A 21152-nucleotide genomic window follows, 5' to 3' on the forward strand; every position below is an offset into this window, starting at 1 on the left:
TCTTTGAAAGAGAGAAACAGAAAGACAGAGTGCAAGCAGGGGAGGGGCAGAGAGAGAGGGAGACAAAGAATGCAAAGCAGGCTCTGGGCTCTGAGCCGTCAGCACAGAGCCTGATGCGGGGCTTGAACTCACAAACCGCAAGATCATGACCCGAGTTGAAGTCAGACGCTTAACCAACTGAGCTACTCAGGCACCCCAAAATGCTCTTTTTTTTAATAATTACTCATATGGGGTGCCTGGGTGGCTCAGTTGGTTAAGCGTCCGACTTTGGCTCAGGTCATGATCTCACGGTCCGTGAGTTCGAGCCCTGCGTCGGGCTCTGGGCTGATGGCTCAGAGCCTGGAGCCTGTTTCGGATTCTGTGTCTCCCTCTCTCTCTGACCCTCCCCCATTCATGCTCTGTCTCTGTCTCAAAAATAAATAAACATTAAAAAAAATAAAAAAAAATGATTACTCATATGAACCCAGTAAAACCTGCAAGCACCTCCAAGCTGCAGAATGGAAGCCAGGATGAAGTGTGATGGGAATGGTCTCTGCCGCCAAGTAGCGTGACATTGCAAATGACCTTTGCCCACACTGGCCTCACTTTCCTTGTTTGTAAAATAAGGGTGTTGCATTATATGAGCTTTAAGGGTTTTCTCCATATTATTCTATGATACTGAACTGTTTGATTAATAGTTTTTAAAATCACAAATCATTCTTATGTAGTAATTTGAAAGAATGCATTTCTGCAAAATTACATTTTAAAAACATCCCTGAGAGCCAGGAGCACCTGGGTGGGTCAGTTGGTTGAGTGTCTGACTCTTGATTTCGGCCAGGGTGTGATCTCACGGTTCATGGGTTTGAGCCCCGCATCGGGCTCTGCGCTGAGTGGAGCCTGCTTGGGATTCTCTCTCCACCCTCTCTCTCTGACCCTCTCTCACTCACGGGCACTCTTTCTCTCTCTGAAAATCAATAAATAAACTTAAAAAATATCTCTGGGAGCAATTACTACCTTTTACATTCAAATTAAAGTTAATAAATATTAGAAATTTTCTTTGACAATGTGTGTTAGGAATTACGCAACCCGCTCCTGAAAAAAAAAGGGAAAATCCTGATATTGTATGGGTTCTCTTGTTTCAAACATTTTCTTTTTCTTTGAACTAAAAAGGCAGGGTCTAAGATTAACTTTCTGAGACCCACTCTGTCTCACTTTGATGGTGTTGGCTAAGAAGCTGCATTGTTAATATGGCATGAAGTCAGTGTAATTCTACTTAATTTATTATTTCTCCAAGATAACCTAAAGACATAAACATGTTTCTTTTCTTTGGCCTGGTTTTTAAACAAACATGGAGAAGGCAGGTTCCTGAATGATAGAAGGTCACAGAGAATATAGGGACAACATTTACTGTTGTGGTCACCACTGCAAGTTGGGTTTGGTTGGGAAAGTCTGATGTTTGGAGTTTGATCCTTATGCCTTCATGGGTATCAGTGCTTCCAATGTGAGTGCCATGGAGGAGAGTGACATGGAACCATTGGTGAAATCAACTCTTTATTGAACCCCTTTTCTAAATGTTCAGGCACATTGCCATTGATGCTGTATTGGTTTCGTATTGCCGCTGTTACAGCATTACCACACATTACATTACCACAAAATTAATATAACAAAACAGCAAAAATTAATTTTCTTAAGTTCTAGAGATGAGAAGCCTGGAATGGATCTTACAAAGCGAAGGTGCAGGTGTTGGCAGGAGTATGTTCCTTCTGGAGGCACTAGGGGAGAAATGTTTCTTGCTTTTTCCAATTTCTAGGGGCTTCCAATGTTCATTGGCACGTGGCTTTTGCCTCACCTTATTCTCATCTCTGTTTCCATGATCACATCTCCTTCTCTGACTCTGACCCTTCTGAGACTCTGGTTTTATAAATACCCTTGTGATTAGATTGGGCCCACCTGGATAATCCAGGCTAGTCTCTCCATCTCAGGATCCTTAAATTAAGCACATATGCAAGCTCCCTTTTTCCATGTATGGTAGTATGTTCATGGGTTCCGGGAGCTAGAGTTTGGGACTCTTTAGGGCCATTATTCTATCTGCTATAGATTCCTTTTAGTCACTTATGTGTCTCCCAGGTGCCACGTCCTCAGAGAGGCTTCCAGGACCACCTAGAATCTCATCTATCCTGGTCACCTGTTTACCTTGTTTTATTAAATCTGGGAATAGTGTATTTATTTTCCAATTTTATTTTTTATTGTTAGTTTTCTGTCATTTTATTTGTCACTTTCTTTCTCCTTCCACTTGAAAACAAGCTCCAGTAACAGAGAAACATGGTCAGTTTTCTTCACTACCTTGTCTACCAGATCAAAATAGTTCCTAACACTTGGTAGATTCTCAGAAGATGTTTGTTGAATGACTCAATCTGTATACAGTCTAAGGAAGCCTGCCTTACATTACAACAATAGTAATATATACTTGTTCCTATTACTATCAATAATGCAATTTTTTCTTTTTACTAAATAGCAGTTAGACATGCTGTCAATAGATTTTCTTTTGAATTTAAGTAATGTGTTTCTCTTTGGGACATGTATGAGATCAATAAAGACACCAGATATAAACTGAAGCTACAGGAAAAACAAAACATAGGGACTAGATGAAATTAATATAAACAATGAGTATCTTGCTAAGAAAGAATGGTTATATTATCTTGATCCCTACAATGAATCATGATGCCATGATGAATAACATGGGGCCTCTTCCCTGTTGACAACAGTAAATGCCAAGAAAGAATGGAGGGAAGAGGGAAGAGAGGTTTTAATTGAGACATCAATTCTGGTAAGCTGAGCTTTGCTCAGCCTGTTCCAAAACATGGTTGTTAGCACTTCAGGAAACTCTGAAAGCTTTTAGACAAAAGGAAAGACATTAATGGCATTAAGAACAACCTTGATGGAAGGAGTGCGTTTCTATAAGCAGGTAATTTATAGCTGTTAAATTTTTGCTCATTTTTGTATCCAGGTGACTCATAAAACAAACCCTCAAATGAGTTAATCAGGAAATACTTACTGAGTACCCCATGCTGGTCAGTACTGAGGCCCTCATATCAAATTGAACAGTATTGAGGAGGAGAGGGGGAGGAGGCTTGGAAGGGTTGGGAAGACTTCATGGAAGAGGAGTGTTTAGGCTAAACTGTGTTTCCTCCAAAATTCATATGTTGAAGCTCTCACCCCTGCTATGACTGTATTTGGAGATGAGGTATTTAAAGAGGTAATTAAGACTAAATGAGGTCATTTGGGTGGGCCCTAAATACAGGATGACTGATGTCCTTACAAGAAGAGAGAGAGGGGGGCACCTGGGTGGCTCAGTTGGTTGAGCGTCCATAGCTTGATTTCAGCTCAGGTCATGATCCCAGGGTTGTAGGATGGAGCCCTGCATCAGGCTCCATGCACAGCATGGAGTGAGATTCTCCCTCCCTCCCTCCCTCCCTCCCTCCCTCCCTCCCTCCCTCCCTCTCCCTCTGCGCCTTTCCCCTGCTCGTGCTCTCTTTCCCTTCCTCTCTCTCTCTCTCTCTCTTTCTCTCTCTCTCTCTCTCTCTCAAATAAAAAAAAGAAGAGATAGAGAGACACCAGGCATGTACACATACAGAGTAAAGGCCATGTGAGGATCCAGTGAAAAGCCAAGGAGAGAGGTCTCAGGAGAAACCAAATCTGCCTTTACCTTGATCTTGTAGTTCCAGCCTCCAGAACTTTGAGAAAGGAAATTTTTGTTGTTTAAGCCACCTAGTCTGTGGCACTTTGTTATGACAGCCCTCAGGGATTGATACAAGGAGGAGTTTGATCTACATCTTGAAAGATGGATAGGGCCATTTCTGGGAAATGGCCTTGGTGAAGATCACTCAGTATCCAAGGGTCTGGTTCATCATGGCACTTTGCAGAAGTGATGAATGAAGCCACAAAAAAAGTTGGAATGCACACAGCTTGTTGAATTAAAGAGTAGAAGAGAGAATTGTGCATGAATAGAGTACAGGTGGGTCCTTGGGGACTTGTGTGGCATTGTCTGGGAGGTGGGGAGGAGACTGTGGAGGATCTTGATATCCAGGGGGAGAAAGTTTGTATTTGATACAGTAGAAAATCTGGGGCTTACCAAAAGTCAATTTTAGATCAGGGAGAATATGATCTATGGCAGATATGGAAATGAAGAGTAAGGTGTGGCTTCAGGAATTACAAGAAGAAAAAAAAAAAAGCCAGAGTTTGGTGATAGATAGCCTGGGTGTTAACTGGGAAGAGCCAGCAGTTAAAAATGAATGGTAATGAGGTAATGAGGCTGAGAGGTGTTCAAATAGTTGTTCATTCTTGGGGTTTCATGGGGATTGGAATGTGTTAGCAACTGACTAACTGGAATGCCCTACCCCCACTTCTTTCAAATACTTGAAAATAGAAGGATTACCCTTTCTTTCCATAAAGCTTTATTATTATCAATTAAGCTTTCTCCTTTCACCTACAACAAGAAGCTTACTATGTGTGAAGATCCCAGGGATGATTGAGGTGCCCTTTATGCCCCACAGAATCCTAGGATAGTTCTTTTTTTAAGATGTGCTCGTTCTCCGAGAACAGTAACACCATCTGCCTCACGTACCACATAAATACAGTTGCTCAGATGGTTCTTATCTATAAAATAGCGTTTGTTTTATTTTCACTGTTGGAATTATACGTGTTTATTTTAGAAATTTTGGATACCAGACAGACATAAACAAAAAATTAAAATAATTCATAGTCCTGCTTAGCTATAGCTACAGTTAATATTTGGGGAATCAAATGGAATAGTTTTGAATACTTCAGTTAATGCATATGATTATTGAATATGTTAATATTAGTGTTATTGGTAACATTACATTTTTTTTTTTAAGTTTAGAGTCCCTTGTGATTTTCTCTGGGAGTTCCTAGAATAGCATAGAAAATAGTGACTTTTTTTTTTCCAAACAAATTTTCGTAGGTGGTATTTGCAGGAGATAGATGAGGTTCAGTTTTGCTCTTAGGAAGATGTGGAAACCTCTCTGAAATAATGTTTGGTAAATTAGAACTGACTTATTATTTTTAAAGCGTGTGTTTCATTTAGGATGAAGAAGGTTTTTAAGAGATTCAGATATCTCCCTTGTAAATAGTGCATATTCACTGTATTATTTTACTCTTGAACATATTTTTCCTATATTTTTTTTAATGTTTACTTATTTTTGACAGAAAAAGAGAAAGAGAGGGAGAGAGAGTGCACACATGGGTGCAGAGAGAGAGGGAGACAGAATCTGAAGCAATGTGGGGCTAGAATGAACCTGCCAGATCATGACCTCAGCTGAAGTCACACTTAACCGACTGAGTCACCCAGGCACCCCCCATATCTCTTTTTTAACATACAAAGTTTAATTTTAGAGGAGCCAGTCATTTAATACAGAATAAAATGAATGAAGTGCAGTCTTCTTGGAAATGAAGTGGTTAGCCACTTGAGATAAACCAGAAAGGTAGGGCACTTGCCCTCTAAGGTTAGGTGGTATTTTACTCAGACTGGTGAATGTTTGGCTTCTAAGAAGGTGCAGATTTGATGTTTTTTTCATTTCATGTCTGCGTTGAATTGGCTTTCTAATTTATGATGTTATAAACCTTTTTGAATCATCATAAGAAATGCTTATTGTCCGATTGCCGTGGCTAAATAATAAATACCTTTTATCTTTTTGATATTGCAGTTGACTCATGTTGACCAGGCAAGCTTCCAGGTTGATGCCTTTGGAACATCCTTTATTCTCGATGTCGTGCTAAACCAGTAAGTCTTTGTTGAGCTGTACTCACTTTTGTCAGATATACATTCAAACCACTTTTATAACTTTTGTAAAGTTTTGTTTTCTTACTGTATTTTACTTCATCTTCCCATATCAGTTAAATACTACATTTAAAACTTTTCTATTGACTGTAAGTTATAAAGTCTGACAAATGACAGGAAATGGATATTCATTTAAAATTGAACAGCTGTAACAGATTTGAGAAGGTAAAGTGGAGGGCAGGACTTACTCCAATATTTTGCATAAGAGTATATGTGACCTAAGTTCCTATGAATGGCAGTAAATTGTGAAAATAATATTTAGGATATTAACACATCTTCTTTAAGAACAGCAGAAAAGAGTTACTTTTTTTGCTCAGTGATTCAAAGGACTGGCTGCATGATGTGCGACTCCTAATAATGGCATTAGATGCTTTGATTTGGGAGTCTGTTTCTGTGAGATGTAGGTACCCTGCTATTATTCTGTAAATATGATATAATTTTGGAAATTCTGTTTTTCAGTTTTATTAGCCGCATTTGAAGTGTTCAATAGCCATCCATGCGTAGTGGTTCCCTTATTGGACAAGGCAGAACATTTCCATCACGGCAAACGGTTCTGTTGAGCATTGCTGGTTTAGATTTCTTTTGGGGAATGGGCACTGTGTATAACTGTTACATTCTTGAGCTAGATCAGTCAGTATTCAGGAGGAGAATTCATGTCTTCCTTTTAGATTCCAGGCCATGTCCAATGGATTAACTTAATAATTAGTCTTACTAGGATCCTGGTTTTTATGGAATTTATTGCAGCACATCATAAATTTTGATATCATTTGTGTTATATTAATGTTTAAGCCGTGTATTAGGTTTTTTTTTTTTAGAGATGGAGAGAGAACAAGCAGGGGAGAGGCGGAGAGAGAGAGGGGGAGAGAGAGTCCTAAGTAGGCTCCACACTGTTAGCTCATACCCCAAACTCTGGGCTCTATCCCACGACACTGGGAGATCATGATCTAAGCCTAAACCAAGAGTCAGATGCTTAACTGACTGAGCCACCCACGAGCCCCTAGTTTATTTTTTAATTAGGCTGTCTCATAGCTACCTCTTGTAAGTTTTTCTCCTCTCTCCCCACATTTTTGTAGTTCACAAACAAATCTGAAAAGCATTGTGTTAGATTGACTATTCGGGTGATCCATTAATGGGAGTTGTTTGTTCTTTGATCATGTACATTTTTAAAATGTAACATAAATTTTTAAAAATGTAACATAAACTATATTTCTACTATGCTCATTAAAATACAGTTTGTTGCTTGTTTTTAAAATCAGTGGCTTAGAACATATATAATTAAAGCCTTTCTACCACACTTTATACCAGGTATTTAACCTAGTTTCATAGAGCATGAGACTCTGTTAATATGATTTGTATCTTACATTCCTGCTTGATGTAAATGCCCTAAAATTTACATTTTTAAGTTACTTATTGCGTTTTTTCAGCAACTTTCTTTTCTAAAGTTTTTAAAAACTCAGTATAAAGGAATGCATGCTCCTTAAAAGAATAATGATAAAGTAGCAAAAACGGTGTCACATAAGTGTACCACTTGGAAATGGATTGCCCCATTTTATTTAAAAAAATTTTTTTTTTAATGTTTATTTACTTTTTTTTTTAATGTTTATTTATTTTTGAGACAGAGAGAGACAGAGCATGAACGGGAGAGGGTCAGAGAGAGAGGGAGACACAGAATCTGAAACAGGCTCCAGGCTCTGAGCTGTCAACACAGAGCCCGACGTGAGGCTCGAACTCACGGACCGCGAGATCATGACCTGAGCCGAAGTCGGCTGCTTAACCGACTGAGCCACCCAGGCACCCCAATGTTTATTTACTTTTGAGAGAGAGAGAGAGAGAGAGAGAGAGAGAGAGAGAGCACGAGTGGGGGAGGGGCTATTTACTTTTGAGAGAGAGAGCGCGCGCACACGTGTTAGGGACGGGCAGAGAGAGAGGGAGACCCAGAATCCGAAGCAGGCTCCAGGCTCTGAGCTGTCAGCACAGAGCCTGACACGGGGCTTGAACTCACAAACCATAAGATCATGACCTGAGCCGAAGCCGGACGCTCAACCAACTGAACCACCCAGGCGCCCCTGCCCAATTTTAAATTGTAACCCTCTCTGCTCTCACTCTTTTATCGAGCCTACTACCTATTCTTCTCCCCTGCTTCATTTTTAATTTAATTTAATTTAATTTAATTTAATTTAGTTTAGTTTAGTTTTGTTTTATTTGTTTTATTTTAATGTTTATTTTTGAGAGAGAGAGAGAGTACGAGTAGAAGAGGAGCAGAGAGAGAGGGAGACACAGAATTTGAAGCAGGTTCCAGGGTCTAAGCTGTCAGTACAGAGTCTGACACGAGGCTTGAACCCATGAACCATGAAATCATGACCTGAAGTTGGATGCCTAACTGACTGAGCCACTCAGGCACTGCTCCCCTGCTTCATTTTTTAAAACATAATATTCATCACCATTTAGTATATATGTTGACTCACATGATATCATCATTTTTTGCACATCACAAAGTTTAGCCACACCAGCATTGTCATATGGTGAATTAATATTCTGTATTTTAATTACTTACTTTGTTTATTGTCTTCTTCCTCTCACTAGAGTATAAGCACCTTGAGGGCAGGAATTTTCTTTCCTTCCTTGGTGTCTCCTTAGCATAGAGTGGATACTAAATTCCAGGCTGGGAAGCTATATAGACTTAGAAGCCAGACATTGGAATTCCCTGGAATTTGCAGGACACAGGGCAGACCAGATAAAGGATGGAGGCTATCAACTGGGGAGAAGGCAAATAGCAAAAAAGATCCAGAGATTAAGTGTTTGGGACTAGCTCCCAAAAGCTGAGCATCTGTATATAGGTGTGATTTGGAAAGTCAGATTCCTACGTTTCTGTTTCAATGACTCTTTCCTATCCCTCCTTTATTTTTAAATTTTATTAAATTTATTTTATTTTATTAAAATTTTTTTAAATGTTCATTTATTTTTGAGACAGAGAGAGGGCATGAGCGGGGAGAGAGAGAGAGGGAGACACAGAATCTGGAGCAGGCTACAGGCTCCGAGCTGTCAGCACAGAGCCCAATGTGGGGCTCGAACTCACGAGCTGTGAGATCATGACCTGAGCCGAAGTCGGACACCCAACCAACTGAACCACCCAGGCACCCCTATTTAATTTTTTTAACATAAGAAAAATTTAATGGCATAAGTTGAGGGAGTGACATAGACGTAGAAATTCCCTCACATTCCTCCTTTAAATCACTATTCCTGTGGATAACCCAGCCTCAGTTTCTGGTTCCTGACAGTTGTAAAGCCTTGATTATCAGTTCTCAAAGAAATGATATTTTTTCCTGTCCATTCTGCCCTAAACTACCTCACTTCCTTTGGAGAAATCTCAGCCCCAAAACATTCTCTTCCTAAAGGCGAAACACATATGGCCATACTTATCAGAGCATGAATATTTTGGAGTACTAAGGGTAAAGCAGAATTTCTTTGGAAATACTGGCAAGAATCTCCATTGGGCATTTTTCCTCTTATTACAATGGAAATTTAAAATTGCAAGAAGTACAAAGTATAAGATAATAACATAAATGGAGGTTCCTGGGCTGAGGAATATGTGAAGTCCTTTTTTTTTTTGTTTTTTTTGTTCTGGGATCTATATTACATATGGGTTGCACAAAGCTGATTTCTTTATGCTATAAGAGCCAGGATGATTTGATACCAAGGTTTTTTTTCTTATTTTTGTGAAGAATGTTTTTAATTCATGGTTTCAGTTTATATATTGCCTTGTGGTTGTGTTGATTAAGGAGCAGGAAGGTGAAAAATTGAATATGCTCTTCAAAAATTATTTTTCTTATGAGGCAATTCTAGGGTTGTGGAACCGGTGGAGTTTTTTGTTTATTTGTTTTAAACTGGAGGCAAATTAAATAAGTCTCTGTGTAGCTGGATTCCAGTTGCAGATTAGATCCAATAATACATATTTTTAGATTGGAGTGGAAGGAAAAGTATCATTACATAATATTCCTTCTGACTCTGCAGTAAACAGAATTATCTATAACAAAATTATGCAAGAGTTCAACCTTTAAGTTGTAATTTCTACAAAAGGCAGATAAGGAATATGGAATATGGTTAAAAATGAAAAGCACAGCCAGTTCCTGTTTTGTCGAGCGATTTTTAGTTCTTTCATGGGGTCATACAGTTGTGAAATTTCACTCTTTAGGGCAGATCAATTAAAAAAAACCCCAAACCTATGATCTAGCCTGGTCAACCTGGTCCTGAGGCCACATTGGACCTTTCTAGAGATCAGTGACTGGTGAAACATTTCTGGGAAAGAAGAAGACTCAATGAAGATATTTTATACCACATATGTAATACTGTATATACATATGTGTGTGTGTGTGTGTGTATACACACACACACACACTATATATAATAGTACATAATATATATTACATATGTGTTATTGGAGCAATTCATTCAAGCCAGGTCTTTTCCTATAAGTCTGTCTCCTGTTCTTCAAAAAGTGAATGATTAAACTGCCCAAAGCATTGCACAAATTTTGAAAAAATTTCTTTTCCATATTCCTTGATCCTTTTATAACAGGTGTCCTGACAACACAAATCACACATGTGTAGGCACACCCACACCTGCACCCATACACACCCACATACCCATCCCTACACACCCCACAAAGAAGCAAATACTCCACATGGATATGGTTAGTTGTTTTAGGATGTGAAACATATAATTAGGAATAGAACCCATCTTTTATAGCCTGTTTTTGGAAGGGGATTCTGTGGTACAGTTTACAGATTTCAGATGATCCTGTTCCTATGTTTTGACTATATTTTACATATTCTCTCATTTTTAAAATTCTGATAACAACAAAAATATTTTCTATAACTGAAGATCCTTTTATCCATGGCATTTTTCCCTATGTGACAGGAGGGAGGTGGGGAGCTGTCAGCAGATGGGGTTGCCCATGCCAAGTGGGAGGTGGTGTAGAGATGGGGGTAGAGGGAGGGGGAGAAGCAGGAACAGGGTCAGACAAGGAACATCCAAATTCTGTTCAAATGGGCAAGTCCAGTTTTGTCTTCTCTCATTTAGCCAATTAGTCACCTTCTAATCATTTGCCAGTCAATCACCTCTTGATTGCTTTCTGCTAGCACTTTTGAATTTGCAGGGAAAGTAGAAATCCCAATGGACAAAAAAACAGGGTATGAATCCAATTGGAGTTAGGTCTGGAAGTCTCATTTCCTTAACTATGCTTTATGTACATTGTAAAAATAAGTGATGGGTGCTTGGGGTGCCTAGGCGGCTTAGTCTGATAAGCGTCTGACTCTTGGTTGCGGCTAGTTCAACTAGTTCAAGCCCCACATCGGGCTCTCTGCTGACAGCACGGAGCCTGCTTGGGATTCTGTCTCCCTCTCTCTCTGCCCCCTCCCCCTTTTGCTTTCTATCTTTCTCTCAAAATAAGTAAAAAAAACCTTAAAAATTAATGAGGTTGGCAAGATAGCAGGACCCAGATTATATAGGGTCTCATAGAGACAGAAAAGACTTTGGATGACAGGCAGAGACTCCTGGTTTTCCCCACACCATGATCTTGCATTATTGACTCCTTTCTCCACTAACTTATGATCCTTTATTAATCATATTTAGTTATTGTATATTTTAATGTCTTCCCAAACCGATCTCTTCTGAAGATCTATTCATTAATTTTTTGGCCTGGTATCCTCATACTATTTGTTGTAGCTTTATAAATGTTTTAATATCTAGCATAGAAAAATCTCTCATTAGTTTTCTTTTGTAAACTTTCTTAGATATTTTTGCCTTTTCTAATATGGAAATTTATACTAACTTTGTCAATCTCCTTTTGGAATTTTAATTGAACTGTCACTAGATCTCTATTTTAATTTGGGAAAAGTACATGTTTTTATAGGTACTTATTCTTTCCATCCAATACCATTGTGTTGTTTTGTTTTGTTTTGTTTTGTTTTATTTAAGCATCTATTTTGTCTCTCAGTAAAATTTAGTACTTTGGTTTTTACAGGTTCTGCACATTTCATGTAGAACCTTTTCATAGGAATTGTGGTCTTTGTTGCTACTGTGGATATCTTTCCATGTTTTGTAATTTAGTTATTAATGATATTTAGGAAAGTCACTGATTTGCATACCTTATTAATTTCTTTAATGTTGCTAGTGCTTTTTATTTGTTTCTCTTGGATTTTCTAGTTTGACAATAACATTACTGGAGAATTATAAAAGTTTTTTCTTTCTAAAGTGTTACTTCATATTACTGTTGCCCATCTTAATGCTTTATCTAGAAGTTCCTGAACTCTGTTATTTGGTGATAATAGCATTTTTGTCTTGGTTCTTTTTTTTTTTTAATGTTTGTTTATTTTTGACAGAGAGAGAGAGACAGTGAGCACAAGCAGGGGAAGGGCAGAGAGAGAGGGAGACACAGAGTCCGAAGCAGGCTTGAGGCTTTGAGTTGTCTGCACAGAGCCCCACACGGGGCTTGAACTCACGAACTGTGAGATCATGACCTTAGCCAAAGTTGGATGTTTAACTGACTGAGCCACCCAGGCGCCCCATGTTTTGGTTCTTTTGGGAATGGGAATATGTCTTGTATTCACTGTTAAGTAGAATGTTGATTGTTGATTTTTGAAAGCTAGTCTTTATTATGTTAAAGCAATATCCTATATCTTGTATAATAAGTTTTTTTTAAGGGAATGAGTATTAGACTTTATTGAACCCCTTTCTAGTCAATTTGAGTGAACGTATTGATGTTCTTATTTGACAACTTTATCATGTTGCATAATTCGTCGTTGTAGCCCATATGTTGCTGGCCTTTCTAGTTGTGACTACAGAATGGAATTATACCTCCTGTTTTTATCTAAATTACTATGGCATAAGCCCTTTCGGGCTTTTCTGCCATAAGTTACCTCTGTCTCCAAGTGTGTTCCTCAACCATTTAGGAGATTTGTTGTTGTCTTTTACCTTGCCCCTCCATTCCTGCTTCTGATAGATCTCCCGCAGTGACTCTCATGACAGCTGCCCTGCTGGGCACAGCTGCCCTCCACCAGTGAAGACTGCTGACATCTGCCAGGAGTGCTCATTCCAAGTACCCACGGGCCCAAACCCACCCACAGGCCTTCTTGTGGAGTCATTGCCACCATAGTAGGAGGGCACAGCTATAGCCTCTACTTAGAGATAGGCAGAGAAAAGGGCAAGTTCTTTTTTTCTCTGGTCCAAGGCACCATGCGTTCTGTTTCAGTGTGAAAAGCACTGGGGACATCTACTCTCAGAAAGTGAAATTGGACCCCTAATCTCAGAGTGACGATCTGACTTGACTACCATGGCTTGACAGTATCTTTCCCAAAGTATGACTTATTCAACTCTAAATAATATTCCATGTGTGATGACTGTAGCCTAGAACACCAAGTACATGTCTTTGTCACAGTCTTTACTCCTGCATGAGGTGAGGAATAGATTAGGATTGTACAGCCCTCCTGCATTCGATCTGGCTCCTTATTTTCCCTGATCCAGTGCTTACACAAGGGTAGACAGTTTTCAGGAAGGGGGCAGGAAGACAAACGCAAACATGGGGCAAACACCGCAATTAACACCTTGAGGAGAGTGTAATTGCTTTTCTCTGTTGGTTCAGGCTCTCTGAAGAGTTCACAGAACCCCAAGGATTTCCTGGGGGAATCTGCTCCCCCCAAAAGGGAGAGTTGCCCAACTGCAAATTCTAGTTTTTATTTTAGAAAGTTACAACTGATTTTAAGACAGTTTCTAATTCAGAATTTTAAGATCCAGTCTCTTTAGGTACCCTATTACTAACTACTAAAATAGATATGCTGATCTATTATTAGAATTTTTACATCAGCAATAATGAATGAGATTGTATCAGAATTAAAAAACTGTATAAAATGAATTTTTTTACTTACAAAAAATTCCTTGAAACACTATCTTGGAGACTATAAGAGTCACATACATATCTCTAGTGTTTAAAAGTCCTTACCTTTATTTTGACTAGTCCAGTAATCTTTTAAAGAGATAAGTCCTTGATAAATAGTCATTTCTTTTTTTTTTAATGTTTATTTTTGAGAGAGAGAGTGCTCGCGCACGCACCTAAGTAGGGGAGGGGGAGAGAGAGAGGAGGAGACCGCGAATCCTAAGTGGGCTCTGTGCTGACAGGAGAGAGCCCAATGCAGGGCTCAAACTCAGGAACTGTGAGATCATGACTTGATGCTTAACCCACTGAACCACCCAGGTGCCCCAATAAATGATAATTTCTGATGGATATCGATATATTTATCTACTTGTTTTTAAACCAACTTTGGGAAGTTGTATTTTCCTGAGGAATTGTCCACATAAGTTTTATCAGTATATTTTTGTGTATGCTTTTTAGGAAATAACTTCTAAAATTTCTTCTATATCTATTGTTATATCGTCATTTTCCATGCTTTCCTTTATGCTTATCAGATATAAACTCAAATATACAAACTTTTAGGAACATATTTACCACATAAATTAAGCAATGTGATTATTATTTACTTATTTATTTATTTATTTATTTATTTTAATGTTTATTTATTTTTGAGAGAGAGAGACAGAGACAGAGACAGAGTGTGAGTGGGGGAGGTGCAGAGAGAGAGGGAGACACAGAGTCCGAAGCAGGCTTGAGGCTCTGAGTTGTCTGCACAGAGCCTGACACGGGGCTTGAACTGATGAACTGCAAGATCATTACCTGAGCTGGAGTCAGTCGCTTAACTGACTGAGCCACCCAGGCGCCCTGCAATTTTTAAAAACAATTTTATTGAGGCGTTTTTACACGTCATAAAATTCATCCCTTTCATGTGTACAATTCAATGATTTTTTTTTTTAATTTAACTTTACTGGGTGGTGCAACTATCAACATAAGTCAGTTTTAAAGCACTTTTCTTTTTTTTTTTTAAGTTTATTTATTCATTTTTGAGAGAGAGGGGTGGGCACAGAGAGAATCCCTAGCAGGCACTGTGCAGTCAGCACAGAGTCCAACCCACAGGCCTCAAACACACGAACTGTGAGATCACAACCTGAGCTGAATCTGACATTTAACCAGCTGAGCCACCAAAGGTGGCTCTAGAACACTTTTCAATTTTCCACTAAGATCCCTCATTTTTATTGAAACTTAATCCCCGTTCGTGTCTCCAGCCGCAGGCAATTACTAACCTCCTTTTTATGTCTTTATAAATTTACCTTTTCTGGACATTTCATATAAATGGAATCACACAATATGCATTCTTCTGTCTAGCTTCTTTTATTTGACATGATTTTGAAGTCCATCCCTGATGTAGCATGTCTTCACAGTTCATTCCTTTTTATTGCTGAATATTATTTCATTTATAGATATATGATATAGATAGATTACGTCTATCCATTCACCTGATGACGGGTATGTAGGTTGTTTGCAGTTTTTGGCAATTATGAATAATGTTGCTATGAACATTCACGTGGAAATCTTTGTGTGGATTTAAGTTTTCATTTAGTTTTATGTTTAATTGTTTTGAGAAATGCTGAACTGTTTTCCAAAGTGGACTTTTGGTTTTTTAATGGTACAGTAACAGCTGTTTTTCTGTAAGTTCTATTTTACAGGAAGAGTGGTGTCAGGTATAAATAGTTGCTCAGCTTTCAGGTTCTCAATTCCATGTCCATTGCAAGTCTGGAAGGAGCTCCATGCTTCTCATGGTTATGATTTTATGCTCTTTGATTCATAATAAAACTCTACATTTGAAATATGTATTGAACTTCTGACACTTTTTAAGGGATAAGATTCTACCATTAGCACTTTATATAGGAATTTTATATAGACCTGATATTTCTTGTACCACAGCTGAAATGTATTTCATTTCTGCCCTTTTGTTCTAAGTTGAAAGATGGTCATTTTAAATTCTGACTGCTAACACTAGGCCGAAAGTGTCCTGGGCTTAGCCTAGAATGGCCTTGATTATTAGCTGGGCAGACCTTGACTGCAAAGCCCATAGCAAAGGAGAATGGTGGGTGAGGTAGGGGGCATTGGATGTGCCTGGCCAAGAGCCGGAAAGTCATCCAGTACTAAAGCTGAGACCGGGAAAATTGTTTTGAAGGGGGCATCTGGAAGGAGTTCTAGAGGCAAACAGGACCCTAGGGGCTGGAGCCTTTTATAGGGTTTGGAAGGCCAAACTCATGCGTAGGGAGAAAGCTGTGCAAGGCTCAAGTCAGTCCGTTTATAAGGATGGGTCAGAGCTGAGCAGAGGAGAGTCAGCTTCCTATTACTGGTCTGTTTAAGCTTTCTCTTTCTGGTTTGTTTTTAAAAGTACAGCCTTGGCAGATAGCTTCTCCTCTGCTGTCCTGCCTGCTGCTCCCTTGCAGTATATTCAATAAACTTCTTTTAAAAACGAAAGGGTGCCGCTTGGGTGGCTCAGCTGGTTAAGCATCCCATTCTTGATCTTCGCTCAGTCATGATCTCACAGTTCACTTAGTGAGATCTGGCCCTGCGTCGGGCTCTGTGCTGACAGCACGGAGCCTGGTTGGGATCCTCTCTCACCCTCTCTCTCTCTCTGCCCCTCCCCTGTTTGTGTATGCTTTCTCTGTCTCTCTCTCTCTCTCTCTCTCTCTCTGTCTCTCTCTCGCGTGCTTTTTCAAAGTAAATAAACAAACTTAAAAAAAAAAAGTACAGCCTTAGTGCAGACTCCTTTGTCTTTCATCTGATTGTTTAATATGACCTTGAGATGTTTTTGGCACTATCCCCTCTCTTTTTAATCAGGGAGTCTCGAGATTTCAGCACATTTATGAGTATATTATTTAAATTGTAAATAGAATAATTACATAATTATTTAGTATAACTGAGACTATTTATGGCCCTCGGTGTTTCAGGGAAAATACCACATAAATACTATTTTTATAGTTAAAATGATTACTGTATATTTCTGTGTTATAGATTTATGTAATTTGCTGGATATAGTAAATATTTTTGATGCACAGTAATGAAACTTGCAATAAATGTTTTTGCATAATGGCAAAGAAACTCTTTGGAGTTTTTACAGTGATTAGGAGACACATCAAAGATTAAATTATAAGAGTTCACTGCTATTTTTATCCTCATTGCCAAATTATACAACTCTGTTAAATTATTTAGCAGTGATGTGATAGATACTCCAACTAAGGGGAATTTTGCTGGTGCAATAAATTGGATTCCCTAGACATATTTAATATAAATTTAAGTTTATGATATGGCTGTTAAGATATTAGGTGAACAAAATCTTTGCAAGATGAAAGACTAAATTTGAGTGACTGGACACTTGTTCTTTAATGGCAATATTTGTTTTATGTAAAGACTGTTTGAGGCACCAGGGTGGCTCAGTCAGTTAAGTGTCCGACTTCAGGCTCAGGTCATGATCTCACAGTTTGTGGGTCCAAGACCCGCATTGGGCTCCGTGCTGACAGCTCAGAGCCTGGAACTTGCTTGCTTGCTTCAGATTCTGTGTCTCCCCCCCTCTCTCTGCCCCTCCCCTGCTTGTGCTCTGTCTCTCTCTCAAAAATAAATAAGCATTAAAAAAAAAGACTGTGTTTTAGGGTGGGGTATAAGGTACATATTTTACCCCAGGTGATGCCATCTACATAGAGCTGGCTTGTTGCTCTTTGTCTCTGAAATACATTTCTCATTCATATAAAAGTACATATAAACTTGTTACCACTCATTGTGAATATGTGTATATTTTCTCATGCTTCAGCTCTTGGCATAGGTTCTCAGCCAATGAGATCTGATGTGGAAGGTTGTACTTTACATGCTTGTCCCATGAGTGTTAGCTATAACCGTTGTCAGGGAGTGTGGCCATATTATTCTTTGGTGATTCTTTTATTTTGTCTAAAACCAAAGAGTTTTGACTTCTAATACCTAGAAGTGATAGTGCTAGGCATGCTATACTAAGAAACAAAGAAATATGAATGGCCTCATCATTAAACATTTTACAGAGGCTTAAGGCTTTTGCTGAAAGTGGGAGAGGATAAAGATCAGCTTCAGCTTCCTTCAAGGAAATGGTCCCAGAATCATGGGGTAAAAATGCAGAGGCAGCAAGGAATGGAAACATGGTGTGATGATAGGGAGGGAAGGGTCATAAATATTGTTGTAGCATGGTGGCCGGTTGGAACTGTATGAACAGTAGCTGGGAGGAATTATACATGGGTGCCTGTTATAAAGCTGGGGGATTTGAGAGAAAGGCACTGGTGTTAGAAGGTGGAGGAGGTAGGGAGCCTGGGTGGCTCAGTCAGCTGACCATCCAACTCTAGATTTCAGCTGAGATCGTGATTTCATAGTTCGTGGGAACTGCTCAGGTCATGATCTCACGGTTCATGGGATTGAGCCCTGCGTCAGGCTCTGCGCTGACAGCATGGAGCCTGCTTGGGATTCTCTTTCTACTTCTCTCTGCTCCTCCCCCACACATCTCTCTCTTTCTCTCAAAATAAACAAATGAACATTAAAAAAAAAAGGAGGTAGAAGAGGGTCAGTACCGTATCCTCTGATACTGAGAAGGCACTATGAGATCAAAAGAATGAAGGAAGTCGCTCCGTAATGGTTAGACAGAGATTTATTCAGGGTAGCTTACTGATAAGGGGGGATTGGGTGGACAGATGATCCAGGCTGTACGCAGCTCTTCTCTGCTATTCTCCTTTAGTCCGGACCTTAATCCCCAGCTTTCATAGAGCAAGGGGCATGGTGGTGGGCTGTTGAGTGGTTATCTAAAGTGGTGCCATCCTGTGTGCCAGAAGATGTAACTAATTATCTCAAGTAGGGTCTTTTGTATGCCAGTTGTCTTTGCTAGTTGCCTGAAGTGGCACCTTCTGTGCCCCAGAAGATCTCTACTAGTTGCCTGAAGTGGCCTGTTATGTGCTCCTCTCTAGGGAAGATCAGAACAAGCCTCCCCACATTCTAGTCAGGGCATACATTAACTTCCACACGGCCTAGAACACATAGTCCTGAGGGAGTTCACTGCATGGGCATGAACAAGATGGAGGGCCAAAGATGGAGTCAGTGTTGTTAGCCCTCCTACAACCGGAATGCTCCTCTGTAAGGACTATGCTGGAATAACCTTGTGCAGGACCTTTTGCGTAAGTGTATTCCCATATTTCGGGGTGTATCCCTTGCTCTTGCAGGGAAGAAAATTAGGAGACTTCTCTTTTTTTTATTTTTATTTAAAAAAAATTTTTTTTTAATGTTTTATTTATTTTTGAGACAGAGAGAGACAGAGCATGAATGGGGGAGGGGCAGAGAGAGAGGGAGACACAGAATCGGAAGCAGGCTCCAGGCTCTGAGCCATCAGCCCAGAGCCTGATGCAGGGCTCGAACTCACGAACCGTGAGATCGTGACCTGAGCTGAAGTCGGATGCTCAACCGACTGAGCCACCCAGGCGCCCCTAGAAGACTTCTCTTATGGTAGGATATGCATTAGATTAATGTTTATGGCAGGGCATTTACATATTAATTGAATATTTAAATTCAAGTAATCTCTACATATTTTATTTTAAGAAAACCTTGTGGTAACTGAACTCATAGTAACTTCAGTTTTATCCTACTCAGACGTGTTGGAGAGGTAAGGCCAATAGAAGCATAAGACATTTGCAGTCTTTCTGGAGGTTATTCTTTGTGCTGCCTTGCTCTTTTCTCCTCCTCTGCTTCTCAGAGGATCAACAGCCCTTTTTAGCAATGGTTAAAACAGCAGATGGGCCTCTTCAATTCAGGCATACATCTCCCTCTCCAGTAGACATGATAAAATAAGAGTTATAGATAACTTCTTCTTAGTCTTAGTCTAGAGATTTTTGCTTTCCCTGTATATTGTTTAAAAAAAATATTTTTTAATGTTTATTTTTCAGAGAGAGAGATAGAGTGTGAGTGGGAGAGGGGCAGAGAGAGAGGGAGACACAGAATCTGAAGCAGGCTCCAGTCTCTGAGCTGTTAGCACAAAGCCCATCGATGGGGATGGGGGTGGGGGGTGGGTGGCTCATACCCACAATCCACAAGATCATGACCTGAGCTGAAGTTGGACACTTAACTGACTGAGCCACCCAGGCGCCCCTCTTTTTTTTTTTTAATGTTTATTTATTTTTGAGAGAGGGAGAGGACAAGCAGGAGAGGGTCAGAGACAGAGAGGGAGACACAGAATCTGAAGCAGGCTTCAGGCCCCCAGCTGTTAGCACAAAGGCCAGTGCGGGCTCTGACTTGTGAACTGAGAGATCATGTCCTGAACAAAGTTGGACGCTTAACTGACTGAGACACCCAGGCGCCCCTCCCTGTATATTCTTTTAAAAGAGAGACTATAAGGGCGCCTGGGTGGCTCAGTCAGTTAAGCGTCCAACTTCAGCTCAGTTCATGATCTCATGGTTTCGTGAGTTTGAGCCCTGCATCAGGCTCTGTGCTAAAGGCTCAGAGCCTGGAGCCTGTTTCAGATTCCGTGTCTCCTTTCTCTGCCCCTACCCTGCTCCTGCTCTGTCTCTTGCTGTCTCTCAAAAATAAATAAAAAACATTAAAAAAAATTTAAAGAAAAATAAAAGAGACTATAGTGGGGTGCTTGGGTGGCTCATTCGGTTAAGCTTCCAGCTCTTGGTTTTGGCTCATGTCATTATCTCATGATTCATGGGTTCAAGCCCTGCGTTGGGCTCTATGCTGACAGTGTGGAGCCTGCTTGGAATTTTCTTTCTTTGCGCCTCCCCTGCTGATGTTCTCTCTCTCTCAAACTACATAAATAAACAAACTTAAAAAAATAAATAAATAAAAGAGAGACCATAGTGCAAAAGAGAAAAAAAAAGATTTTTCCCTAAAATAAATCCATTTATTTTATTTGCTTTCTCTTGTCCCAAGGGAAGAATAATTAGCAAATGAATGATTAATCTTGCTGTTAGCTTATGCTTTATTTCCAGAGTCAAAAGTTACAAACAGTCAAGCTTTACACCTTAAACAGATGCATTTCCGCATGGGATTTTAAGTTTGGTTCTTTAAGGTTAAGTGTATGATGTAGGATATTTCAGTGAACTTACGACATACCATTAGGCTTTCATTTATGAATGGGCTGTTTAATCAGAACATCTTTTGGAAGAAAACAATTATGGAAAGTTTGCATCTTTATTAAATAGAAACAGATGGAAAGCTTAGTTAACTCATTTTTTTTCAGTGCATATATAAAAACACCTAAGGTTGAACTTTATTTAAATCATCATTGTGTTTCATAATTATTCACACATATACACATATATCTTTTCCATATTTGACTTACTTATATGTAAAGTAGGTATTTCAACAAGCTCTAGAGCTGAGGTTATTCAATAG

General features: G+C 39.5%; 1 protein-coding gene across 13 annotated transcripts in view; it reads left to right on the forward strand.

Annotated features, from left to right (window-relative positions):
* ADAM22 (ADAM metallopeptidase domain 22) overlaps positions 1-21152 on the forward strand; it is a 242575-nt gene that overhangs the window by 34939 nt on the left and 186484 nt on the right. For all 13 annotated transcript variants that reach the window (XM_047849794.1, XM_047849785.1, XM_047849790.1 and 10 more), the window contains exon 3: positions 5703-5779. In XM_047849794.1, coding sequence (XP_047705750.1) covers positions 5703-5779 — 77 coding nt within the window. The remainder of the gene's footprint in view (positions 1-5702; positions 5780-21152) is intronic.

The sequence above is a fragment of the Prionailurus viverrinus genome, chromosome A2, assembly GCF_022837055.1.
Source record: "Prionailurus viverrinus isolate Anna chromosome A2, UM_Priviv_1.0, whole genome shotgun sequence".
Taxonomy (NCBI): domain Eukaryota; kingdom Metazoa; phylum Chordata; class Mammalia; order Carnivora; family Felidae; genus Prionailurus; species Prionailurus viverrinus.